This window comes from Chrysemys picta, chromosome 25 (genome assembly GCF_011386835.1).
Source record: "Chrysemys picta bellii isolate R12L10 chromosome 25, ASM1138683v2, whole genome shotgun sequence".
In the NCBI taxonomy this organism is placed as follows: Eukaryota; Metazoa; Chordata; order Testudines; family Emydidae; genus Chrysemys; species Chrysemys picta.
In genome coordinates, this window is record NC_088815.1 from 2779199 (window position 1) to 2791945 (window position 12747).

At 48.0% G+C, this 12747-nt stretch overlaps 1 protein-coding gene across 4 annotated transcripts in view; it reads right to left on the reverse strand.

The window, feature by feature from the left end:
- Positions 1 to 299: 299 nt before the first annotated feature.
- RAB11B (RAB11B, member RAS oncogene family) overlaps positions 300 to 12747 on the reverse strand; it is a 33914-nt gene continuing 21466 nt past the window's right edge. For 2 of the 4 annotated variants that reach the window (XR_010594902.1, XR_010594901.1), the window contains 3 exons: positions 12337 to 12473; positions 11919 to 11999; positions 300 to 5467 (listed from right to left, as the gene is read on the reverse strand). Coding sequence is in view for 2 of the 4 variants with exons in the window: in XM_005283781.5 (XP_005283838.1) it covers positions 5322 to 5467; positions 11919 to 11999 (227 nt within the window). In the remaining 2 variants the exon portion in view is untranslated. The remainder of the gene's footprint in view (positions 5468 to 11918; positions 12000 to 12336; positions 12474 to 12747) is intronic. The other 2 variants (XM_005283781.5, XM_065578278.1) reach the window with 1 other exon arrangement.

Consider the following 12747-nt stretch of genomic DNA (forward strand, 5'->3'; position numbering starts at 1 on the left):
GGTACAATGTAGAGAGAGTGGTGGGCTCCCACTGCTCCAAGGGATAAGGGTCAATCCAATGGCCTCTCAAAGAATGTCATTAATAGCTGTGTGCTTGTGAACTCCCCTTGACACAGCACTACCTACTAATCAGACATCGCACCCCCCCCCCCCCAAAACCATCCAGCTCACTAGCAAAGGCAATGTAATATCGGTTAACCTCAATTCTGGTAGGTCAGTCCTTTTACCTTGCTAGTTCCAAAGGCAACAGATTCCCATCTTATTCTAAGAATGTTTAGAACAAAATAATTTACACACAATTTGGTTTGGCAATCTTTATATCCACAATACATAATAACCATGCACAAAAATCAAGTGATGCATATATATATTTACAAAGTGAATTGCACTTAACTGAACACATTAACCATGAGTAAAAATAAGTGACAGGAACCTCTTCTCAGTTGCATAAAGGTCCAGTGTTATAGCCTACAAAGCCCGATAGACTACACTCTACCAAAAAAATGGTGATAGTGAAAATAACTGTAATGAAGCAGCCTTGGAAATCTCAACATTTTTTCTGGAAATACCCCACTGCTCATCAGTCTGAACTACAAAATTCTACATTACAGTCCTGTTAAGGGTCTGTTCTAGAAACCATGAGTCTCCAAGCTCAGCCCTAACAGGCTGTAGACCAGTGAAGGACAATTTCAGCCTTCACTCCAAATTGCCTGACTTTTGCCACTTTAAAAAGAGCAGGGTCCTTAATTAGTGTAAATTCCTTTACTATTAGGAAGGGGGGAAAGGCCTCAGTAGGTGCCTATGAAATACCTTATTAGGTTTGTATTTTTCTACGGAGATCAAAATGTCTAAGGAAGGTATTCTTCCTTTACGCTCAGAATGGAGACTCTCCTATCACAGAGCACAGATGGACTCAGTTTCACACCACTGATAGATCAAGGCCATGATAGCATTCTATGCCCACAGGGCTAGCACACAGAAATCAAAATGTTACTGGCCAAACACAGAAGCAGATTTTCAAAGCAAGTTGGCTTCTTTCAATGAGTGACCTGTTCAAATAGCAAAGGCACAGACCGGTCCTCAAAATCAAGATGGCAGCCTAACAATTCCAGTTGAAAGAGCAGTTGTCTTGCAGTGTGAAGATATCTCCTGATTCATATGAATTTCCCACTTTGATATTTATATAAAAAAAATGGACAAATATACTAGGTCTTTTCCCACAGGCTGGGGGTTCTGTAGAGGCACCACATATAGTCAGCTCCCTCTGATATAACTCTAAGGAGCTGTGGTGGGAGGAAAGAGAGGAAATCATATTCCTTTCCCCTCTGCAAACACTTCTACAGCAGACACACACAGAGTCCTTTTAACAAAGGGATTCAACAATTAGAGCAGACAGTCATTGTGGAGTTTTGCAATAACAATTTTAGTGATTTAAACTTTCCACTGGACCACACTTGCTTGCTTTGCACATCAGAGGTGAACTCCATAAAAACCGGCTGAGAGCTCCTATGTGTCATTGAACTCAGACATGTAGGCAGTTACTGAGACTTCCCCATGTGACAGAAATGAATGTGAGATTTAACAAGAGAACCCTGATCAGAACAGGATGTAATGAGGTTCCGCTGTGCATGTGTTCAGTGACAAACATTGGGTGTTTGTTAATGTTGGTCTTCTGCCTCCTCTCCAAAACAGCTTCAATAGTGATTAACTAGTTATTTAATTAGTAAAAGATGCTGCTATCATGGCCCCATCCAAGACCGAAATAAATTTAAACTCAGCAGGGAGCTTCAAAATGGAGACAACAACCAGACCATCCACACTTGATAGTGGAAGATGTTTTTGAAGTTAGTTTTAACTAAGTTTTGAAAGCTAACACTGTTTGCAGTGTCTGGGTGAAGCAGGGACTTGGGGAACATGCTTTGTGAAGATTTAACTAATTCCCACAGAACCTGTTTGCTTCCTTGAGCAGGCAGCTTTCTGTAAAAAGGAGTTTTAATTTATGAGACAAATTTTGCTCTCACTGACATGCAAATACCCCCATTGGAGATAAGTGACTAAGGACAGAAGTGTACCCCTTCTTATTTTTCCTTGCACTACAAATTTGGGATATGGAGCTAATGAGGTTGTGCCAGGGACTCCTATGGAGTTATGCTGCAGCTAAGCGGAGTTCAATTTTTTCATGTCAAGAAAGTGTAGTAATAGTCTGCACTACTGTACAGTTTATTTGAAGGTTTGTTCTAGCTGCTCCAGGTCTGAGTATCAGAAAGCTTCCTTTGAATTCCTTTGTCTAGCTCTCTTCTGCATGGACTCCAAGAGCAGGCACCTGCAGTGCTTTCTAATCACAGTAAATTTCAGAAGTGTATGGGATTGGCATGGGGGGAGAATCAAGGTACTTTAGATTACAAGGTAACCCCATTAAGGTTTCCTATCTGTGCATGGGAAGACATTTAAGAGCTAATAAGACTTAAGACTACAGTAAGTGCCCGTTCTCTAGTGCGAATGGCTTCTGGCATACCTTGGGCAAAATCATCTCATCCTCATAGGAGGGGGAAGAGTTTTGTGCTCTGCTGACTTTGCAAACAGTTGCAGAACAGCCTGTGGGAAACAGTCCAGACCTAGGCTAATGAAGCAACCGACCACTGCAGACAAAAACAACTTTGTGTCAAGTATGGGCTGGAGTGCAGCCAGAAAACTAAGGGTCTGTCTACACTGCCCATGTTACAGCGCAGGCGCAGCAGCTCGTTGTGCCAGGACCTCTTCGGACAGGTGGGGAAATAGCACAGGATCTCTTCAGTAAGCAAGACGCTTGGTTGTACTTGAGCCCTGGACAAGGATTTTTTATTAGAGCTTTGAGCCAAATCCCAGAGCTCTGCACAAATCCCAGGAGTAAAAACGTTTCTATGCCAGAGCCTAGGAATTTAACCAATTATGACACCTACTGCTTCTCTCAACTCTTCTCAAACTAGCCAGAAAAACCCTCACCTGCTAACAAGAGGAGAGGCAGGTGAAGTTCACCTTTAGAAACAAATGCTTTGCAGGGTAATCACCATATTAGTAAATTACCCTGGACTAAGGCCTCTTAACAGCACAACTCTTCCTCGTGCCATCAAAGTACTCAGGGACTGCTCCTCACTCCTTTCTATCAAGTGTTCTGTTGAAAGAGCTTTTTAAAAAAAAACAAAAAAAAAACAAAGCACTCCAGCTCCAAGAGTGGCTGCCTGCTCTTGAAAGGAATATTTTCAAACCTTTGTGAGACTGTTTTCAATATATTATGCATGATGTGCTTCCCCTGCCAGCCTCCAAATACCAACTGCAAGTCACACAATGGCTCAGACACACCAGAAGGAGAAGGTTCCAGTTCAGGCTTGCTAGGAGTCCTGTTCTCAGGATGTTATTAGTGCTAGTGTCATGTGCCGAGAGTGCTTCCAGCACTGGGACAGCACCCCACCACTTCCCAGGAGGCATAAATACCTTCCCCATGAGATGGGGATCGTTCACCTAGAGCATAGTCCCACAGCCTGAAATGAACCCTGGCCAATGACTGTGGTGAATGTACTAGAAAACAGGTTAAGTTTAAATAATGTATGTAAAACTATGAAGTACTGAGACCATGTGACTGCTTAGCTTAAAACTCTGGCCTTCTATTTGTAAAATTCAATGCATTTGGCTGGACATCTTATAAAGAAAAGCCATCAGAGTTCACTGCCCTTAATTTTATTACATAACCAAATACAAAACAGTTGAGACTGGAATGTTAACTCCCCACCCCACCCCAAGCACACAATGTACAATTTCAGATTAACTTTGTAACATAAAAACCAACTACTCACTGACATGCAAGGCAGGATGTGTCAAGTGAGGCCTGGATTCAGAATTTGGAAACAAGTTGCTTTAGCTAGCCTCTTGAGAACAGCGGGTGCTCCCAACGCTTCGTTTTGATCATTTCACCTGGTACTCTTTCAACACAACACTGTTTACTGCAAAGATGCAACAGTACCAGAGCTGGTGACCGATGAACCCTTCCCCACAGAGGATTTTCACAAGCTAGCAACTGACAAGTTTGTGATAAAATTATTCCCATTCAACCAGTTTTATATAGTTGTTAGCCCTCCTGATGACAGATAATCAGTCATATTTGGAAGTTACAAGCTGCAATTCAGAAAACAGGCTAGGAGTGAAGTAGCAGGGCACTGTGTATTACGCGGAATTTTATACAGTTTAGTCGAGGTCAAGAAAAAAACTAAGCACAAGGTCAATAGTGAACGATAATGGAAAGAAAATCCAAGATGCTATGGTTCTGCATAAGTTTTACAAAATGTAGAAAGTATTGGGTTTCTCTACAACAACCAAAAAAACCTTACGAGTGCAGGTATGTACATGACAGGAAAATATTGCTTTACTTTCACTCAAACGGATTTAGGGATAGACCTAGTGAGAAAGCAGCATGCAAAAAAATTCTGGGATTAGAGAGGATTTCTCCTCCAGACACTGATCTACAGTATAAAATTAACCTAGTTCTACAGCTTGCAAAAGGACCTTAAAATTAATATGCTGGCACTTACTGTACATTAATGTTCATTAACAAAGCCAAGAATAAATATTAAGCCACTTCATACTGCCTGCCCAGAGCTGAACAGGCATCCATCGTGGCAAATAATGCAATGCAGACATACTTCATTGATCCCAAATAAAAGAAATTAAGAGTAGAGAAGATTTCCCAGGCAAGAAACAGTAAACTGCACAGCCAGATTAACTCTGCATTCAGGGGAATTACATAAGTGAGGTTATTTTCAACACCACTCATGTGTGCAGCCACTAAAAACCCTCACTGATACTTCATCTGGACAGAAAACAGAACATTTGGTAGACTAGTTATCTTTTAATTTCTCCCCCATGTTTACAGAAACATAAGAGACTGTGAAAAAGTCCGACTATGAGATAAATGAAAACCTAAATGGAGTTATTTCTTCAGCCGTTCTAACCAAGTCCCCATGCCTCCTCTCCCACACAAAAATAAAAATATACATTTGAGGAGAGTGCTTCATGGGATAACATCCAGCAGCAGATATTCCACAACAAATATGTCTACCAGATCAGTGCCTACATTTCAAGCCCAAAAGTCATCACATTCAAAAGGGAATTTCAGAGGCAAGGGAATGTTAGCCCTACAATTCAAGCTCTAAGATGAAAGAAGGGAGTTGGGGAGGGGTGTGGAGAAGAACACAGGGAGTCACTGAATCACAGGAAATATTTGAAAGAAGCCCACACAAGTTTCTAACTGAAGCACAGACGATGCGAGGGGCACAGACAGCATCTACAGGTCACAGGTTCTGACAGCACTGGAGTTTGTTGGATTTCTGTCCATCGGTGGTTGGCGGGACGCTGATGTCAACTACATTGTTGCCGGGAGACTCATCGTGTGCAGATCGATCTGCAATCTGCTTCTGTGAGACGATGCGGTAGATTTCTGTAAATGAGAACAGACTTATTAGCGAGAGCCTAGACAGACACATTTGCTCCAACAAGGTATTTGCACATTCCACAGAAAGGACATTGTAGTACTGAAGAGTTTCAAGGGTAATCTAGTCTAACCAGCCCTAGTGCTTACCCACAGCAGACCCTTTTGGCCCCAAAAGGAGGCTGTTTACCTTGCCAAAACAAGGTTTATACAGTGTTATCTAGCTAATCCCAAATCTCTTCTAGTTTAGTCATAAATTCTGCTTTTGCTTAATCCAATGCAGGGCAGAATATCAATACCCACTGACACCTCTGAAAGCCATTATTTTTGAACAGCTTCCTCATCAGTTGTATAGCTGTATTCTTCCGCCCATGCCCTGTTAAGGACATCATGAAAACTAGATCTTTGTTTAATGAATTAATCTGCTCTTGCTGCCAACTCCTCCTCCAAAGTGCTGCTTGACACCAATTTGCAGAAGATATGGCTGATGGGCCTTTAGTGGCGTATAAGCAGAAAGAGGAGATTAACTCCTTAAACAAAGAACCCATTTTCAAGGGCATGTCCTATATAAAAGAGCAAGTCACACCATCCAGAAGCATTATTGTTAAACAGGATGTTTGTTAAACTTCTACTTATGCATCAGCAGCTCTTTCCAGGGGTCACTGCACACTTCAACTTTGGTCAACTGCTACAAGAATATCAGAACGCTGTTACCGCTGAACTGTACCAGCCCTTGTCTCTCCCATGGTGATCTGGAACACACGGGTCAGTGAAAGCCAGAGTCCCATAATGCAGTACTAGATCATAAAGTAAAGTAATTTCTTTCCGATTCAAACTAATCAATTATGCCTTGAAGCAGGAGGATTAATGGCCTCGTAACACTTCAGAAGGAAGATGGTCAGGTTAAAAGCTTTTTCAGAAATAAGCTTCTTTGTTTGTGTTATTATAGATTCATAGAATTGTAGGACTGGAAGGGACACAGAGATCATCTAGTCCAGTCCCCTGCACTGATGAGGTTATCTTCTAGACCGGGGATCTCAAACTCAAACCACCACGAGGGCCACATGAGGACTAGTACATTGGCCCGAGGGCTGCATCACTGACACCTTTTCATATAAAGATACAAAAGCCCCCCACTCTCCCCCCAGCCCTGCCCCCACCCCTTCCCTGAGGCCCTGCCCCACCTCTTCCCACCCCCATTCCAACACCTTCCACAAAGTCCCCGCCCCAACTCCGCCCCCTCCCTGTCCCTATTCCAACTCCTTCCCCAAATCCCTGCCCCAGCCCCACCTCTTCTCCGCCTCCTCCCCTGAGCGTGCCACATTCCCACTCCTTCCCCCTCCCTCCTGGAAAGTCCTAAGCGCTGCCAAACAGCTGTTTGGCAATGGGAAGTAGGCAGAGGAGTGGGGATGGGGCACGCTCGGGGGGGGGGAGGAGGGGGCACAGGAAATAACTCTGCGGGCCGTGTGTTTGACACCCCTGTTCTAGACCCTCCCCGACAGGTGTTTGTCTAAGCTGCTCTTAAAAATCTCCAATGATGGAGATTCCACAACCTCCCTAGGTAGTTTATTCCAGTGCTTAACCACCCTGGCAGTTAAGAAGTTTCTTACTGTCCAACTTAAACCGCCCTTGCTGCAATTTAAGCCCATTGCTTCTTGTTCTATCCTCAGAGGTTAAAGAGAACAATTTTTCTCCCTCTCCTCATTGTAACAATCTTTTATGTACTTGAAAACTTATTGTGTCCCCTTAGTCTTCTCTTCTCCGAACTAACCAAACCCAGTTTTTTCAATCTTCCGTCACAGGTCATCAATCATTTTTGTTGCTCTTCTCCGGACTTTCTCCAATTTGTCCACACCTTTCCTGAAATGTAGCGCCCAGAACTGGACACAATACTCCAGTTGAGGCCTAATCAGTGGAGTAGAGCGGAAGAATTACTTCTTGTGTCTTCTTACAACACTCCTGCTAATACATCCCAGAACGATGTTTGCAAAAAAACAAAAAAAACAAAAAGCAACAGCGTTACACTGTTGACTCATATTTAGCTTGTGGGCCACTATGACCCCTACATCCCTTTCCGCAGTACTCCTTCCTAGGCAGTCATTCCCCATTTTGTATGTGTGCAACTGATTGCTCCTTCCTAAGTGGAGTACTTTGCATTTGTCCTTATTGAATTTCATCCTATTGACTTCAGACCATTTCTCCAGTTTGTCCAGATCATTTTGAATTTTAATCCTACCCTCCAAAGCACTTGCAACCCCTCCCAGTTTGGTATTGTCTGCAAACTTTATAAAAGTGTTCTCTCTGTGCCAGAGGGTCTCAAACTGTGATCCATGGACTACCAAACCCTGCTGGGTTTCTGAAAGGCTCTAGAACATGCAGCCCACCAGGGTCTCTATGCTGGATATACTGGGAACCTTGAACCCATCCCAATGGTCCATCAGCTTCTACACATAGCTCCTGAGTGTAATTCAATAAGGCTACAGAAATTCAGGTTTTAAAAACCCACCAAATTACATCCCAGGCCCCTTCCCCTGCAATACCGCGAGCTCCTTGGGCCCCTCCCGCCCTTCCCCAGCGTTTACCTAGAGCGGCTCTGGCCTGATGCGCACCAGGGGCAGGGCAGGCTCCTTGCCTGCCCGGCCCCCATGCCGCTCCGGGAAGCCGACGGAACCTGAGGAAGGAGGGGCGCAGGGGTGTGTGTGGCTGTTGCTTTAGGCACCGCCCCCAGCAGCTCCCATTGGTTGCGATTCCCCGTTCATGGCCAATGGGAGCTGCTGGGGGCGGTGCCTAAAGCAACAGCCACACACACCCCTGCACCCCTCCTTCCCCAGGTTCCGTCGGCTTCCTGGAGTGGAGCGGAGCGGAGCAGAGCGGGGCCAGGGAAGGCAGGCAGCCTACCCTGCCCCCTGTGCACGTTGGGCCGGAGCCCACCCCCCAAGCCCCTCCTGTAGCCGAACCCCCGCCACACTCCTCCTGCACCCCGACCCCACTGCACCCCAACCCACTACCCTGAGCCTGCTGCACCCCTCCTGCACCCTGACCACCTGCTGCACCCTGCACCCCAACCCCCTGCCTCACCCTGCACTAGGGTGACCAGACGTCCCGATTTTATCTGGACTGTCCCGATATTTCCTTGTTTGTCCCGCGTGCCGACCGACATGCGGTCGGGACACTGGACAAACAAGGAAATGCGCCGGAGCCTGGAAGTGCTCGCGCCCCCCCCCCCCGCCCCGACTCCGCCCCCTCCTCCCCCGATTGGCTCCCTCCCCGAATCCCCGCCTCTTCCCCGGGCTCACCATTCCTCCTCCCTCTGCAAGCGCTGGAGGGAGGCCCGGGAGACGCAGGGGAAGCGCGGGGCCGGGGTGAGTGAGAGTCCGGCCTGGCCCCGAGCAGGCAGGACTCAGTCGGGCGGTAGGGAGAGGAGGGGGGGCGGCCCGCGGGGCCAGGCGGCGGCTGTTCTCACCCCCGGGCAGCGGGACTCGGGAGCAGCTGCTGCTGCAGCTCCCACTGCCGCGGGGGGAGGAAGCGGCCATGGCGCTTGGCGGCTGCGGCTCTGGCGCCCCCGAACCCCCCGGGCCTGCTGCAGGGACCCAGTAGCGTGCACGCTGCGCCCAGCCCAGCCCCTGGCCAGTTGCGTCTGGGCTGCCCAGCTGGTGCTATCGCGCGGCGGCCCCGGGGTGGAGGCATCAGCAGCCCAGCCCCGTTCGTTCCCCTGCGGGATGGGGGGGCTGGGTCCTGCTGCCCCCACTCTGGGGCCGCCGCGCGATAGCACCAGCTGGGCAGCAGCCCAGACGCGCCTGGCCAGGGGCTGGGCTGGGCGCAGCGTGCACGCTGCTGGATCCCCGCAGCAGGCCCCGGCTCGGGGGGTTCGGGGGCGCCAGAGCCGCAGCCGCCGAGCTTGGCCATCGGCCGCTTCCTCCCCCCGCGGCAGTGGGAGCTGCAGCAGCGGCTGCTCCCGAGTCCCGCTGCCTGGGGGTGAGAACAGCCACCGCCTGGCCCTGCGGGCCGCCCCCCTTCTCTCCCTACCACCCAACTGAGTCCTGCCTGCTCGGGGCCAGGCCGGACTCTTACTCACCCCGGCCCTGCGCTTCCTCTGAGTCTCGCTTCCCCTGAGTCTCCCGGGCCTCCCTCCAGCGCTTGCGGAGGAAGGGTTTTTGCAGCACAAATTCTCGGGGGGGGGGGGGGGGGGGGGAGGGAAGTGAAATTCTGCACAGAACATTAATTTTGCATAAATTCTGCATTGTGCAGTGGTGCAGAATTCCCCCAGGAATAAACTTGTGCTTTGGAGCAATTGCAGCAAGGTAAATAAGTGGTAGATAGAGCCCTACCAGATTAAAAAAAAATTTATTATTAAAAGGAGGGACAGCTTTAGATGCAAAGGACAGCTTCATGTTGTTTTACTAGTGTTCCTGCTTCTGGCTTCCCTTTCATATGTCTCATGTCCCATTGATCTTCACCAGCTTCTCAATTACAATAGCAAACCCAAATCCCAGTTTGGTATGGAACTAGAGCACTTGAGAGATTAGCAGCACTTGCAGGCACGAAATATTTTATGAATGTGCCAGGAATGTTGACATTTTATAGAATGCAGGGGGTCCTAAAAGTCACCAGCACAGCTGAGGAAAACAAAATTGGGCCTGTCCCGCCTTTCCAAAAAGCTTTTAATGAAAGAACGTTGTTGTTAGAAATTCAAGTCTCATCAACTACGCTGAATTACAGAACTGGTAGAATTATCCTAAAATGGGAGTGAAACATGATTGGGAAGGTGCTTTTGTTAAAATCTCACCTTAAACAGCGTTAATCACTTCCTGTTTAGGGCCAGGTCTACATTAGAAACTTTTGCCTGTATAGCAACAGTGGCTTTTTATATCAGCAAAGGCCCTAGAGTAGATGCATGTATACTGGCATAGAAGTGCTTCTGGCAGTATAGCTTATTTCAGGTGGTGAACTACACCCACAAGAACACCCTTTTGCTGTCTCTCCACTGAGAGGGTTTGCTGGTATAGCTATATTTAGAAAATCTTTTCTAGTGTAGACTGGTCTAAGATTCAACACTTCCACCGTTTCACTAGTGCAGTGTTTCCCAACCCACCAGTGGGTTGTGGGAAGGGTCTAGGTGGGTTGCATGTGCCCCAGAGGCACTCCCCCCACTGCACTCAGCGGGCAGCAGCGTGAGGAGTAGGATCTGGATGGCAGCAGCCACAGCACAGAGGAAGTGCCTCCAGGGCATGCATAGACTGCTGACTGTCTGGTAGATAGCTCTGGCTGTTTCCTCTGCGCTGCCTGCTGCCCTCGCCATTTGGAGCCCACTCTCACTCCACCTGGGCAGCGGGATTCAGGCAGCAACAGCAGTTTGGAGCATACAGCCAGAACCAGCAAGTGGACAGTCAGCAGTGATCATGACCCAGCCACAGAGACAGAGGTGCTGACTGGAGCTGCAGAAGGGACAGAGCTGGGAGAACAAGAGCAAAGGATTGGGGGGGAGCCAAGCAGAGGGTCTGGGAGCAGGGCAGCAGGAGTGTTCTCGCCTTGATGCAGAGGAAGACTGGCACTGTGTGCCCCCCTTCTTGCTGGGAGGGGATCTATGTTGGCGTCTGTTTCAGTTGGGTCCCCCAGACATAAAAGGATCTTGAGAGGCTAATTCTCACCCAGGAAAAGAACAGCCTGCAGGATTGTTTTGTGCGTTCCTTTGTTTTGCTGTATGTAGCCTGTCCTCCACTCCCCCGTAAAGAAAGCAGCGATTACCTTAAACTACAGGGAGCACAAGCCCTAATAGAGTTCTCTATTCACAAGAGAGGGCGGGGCTGAGAGAGCAAGAGCAAGGGAGCTGGGACGAGCTGAGCGGGGACAAGGCTAAGCTGGAGGCCGCCCCACTCCCCCTTTTAAACGGGGCTCCGCAGCCCTGTATGACAGCATGTACAGTATTAGTATGGATAGCACATAGTTGTCCTTTTCTTTCATGTTTGAATTAAAAAACATTAAAAAGTCAATTAAATTCAGATTAAATTTAAAGACAGTGGCATGTGTATGCACTGGCATACTCAGTGTATATATAATGGTGGGCCTCCAGAAGAGAAAATGCAGTTGGTGGGTCCCCTTAAAGAAAGAAAACATCACATATCTGAGTTCAAGCAAAACCAAATCCAGCCCTTAGTGCCCCGATTTAAAATAAAACCACCACCACCAAGAACCTTTCTGTTCACTGGTATCCATCGGCAGCAAGTGCAAGGGCACAAATCCCTGCCAGATCCTCTTAGCATCATAAACCAGCAAAAGGGCTTCAGAAGTTACCTGCTGTCCCTAATGGTCTGTCTCCACTGTACTTATCATCATGCAAGACTCCAGTCTTGGATCCAGCTGATAGGTGCCTTTCCTATAGAGGTTCTCGTGAGCTTTTCTCCACATAAAACCCTTTAGCGTGTCATACTGCAGACATGCAAGTCAAAAAGCAAAGCCATACCTGTGAGGATGTTCTTGAAGGCTTCTTCGACATTTGTGGAATCCAGGGCAGAAGTTTCGATAAAAGATAAGTTATTTTTTTCTGTAAAAAGGAACAGATCATTCAGTTAAAGACTTTAGCAGCACTTTTGAATTCTAGACCTTAGATTTCTTGGGTTAGACGGCCTTGGCCCCCCGTCTTGTTTTCTGTGTGACAGGAGAAGCTCCACTACTTGCTCAAATGGATCTGGCACCCCATTTTATTTAGTTATAGTCGTATTAACATTAGCAATCCCCAGAGTCTGAGCACATCTCCCTCCTTTCAGTCCCTCTTCTGCCAAGCAACAGGGTCCCTGCCCTGCACATTATTATTCCTCTACAGTTGCCAACAGCAGTTTGAAACTACCAGTGTGATGCAGCTCCCAGCAACACAGAAGTACCTCTGAGCAATAGCACAGGCACAGTCATGTAGATGGGTAACTGCAAGATTCATCCTCACTCCACTCCCAGAGAGACTGACTTGGAAAAAGCAGGACTTCTGTTATCCCACATCCAATAATTCCCTGGAGACAGCACACTAGAAAGGGTAGGAAACAACAAAACAGGAGTGCCCAGAGGCGGATCCAAGTGCCCCCCCCTCCCCTAAGGCTCTGGGAGGGAGTTTGGGTGCGGGCTCTGGGCTAGGATAAGAGGTTGGAGTGCAGGAGGGGGTTTGGAGTATTGGGTGCAGGGGGGGGGTTGGTTGCAGGAGGTGTGCTGGCTCTAGGCTGAGACGGGGAGGGCGTTTGGGGTGCGGGGCTGGGGATAAGGAGTTTGGGGTGCAGCAGGCAGGCTGCCCTGGGATTGGTGGG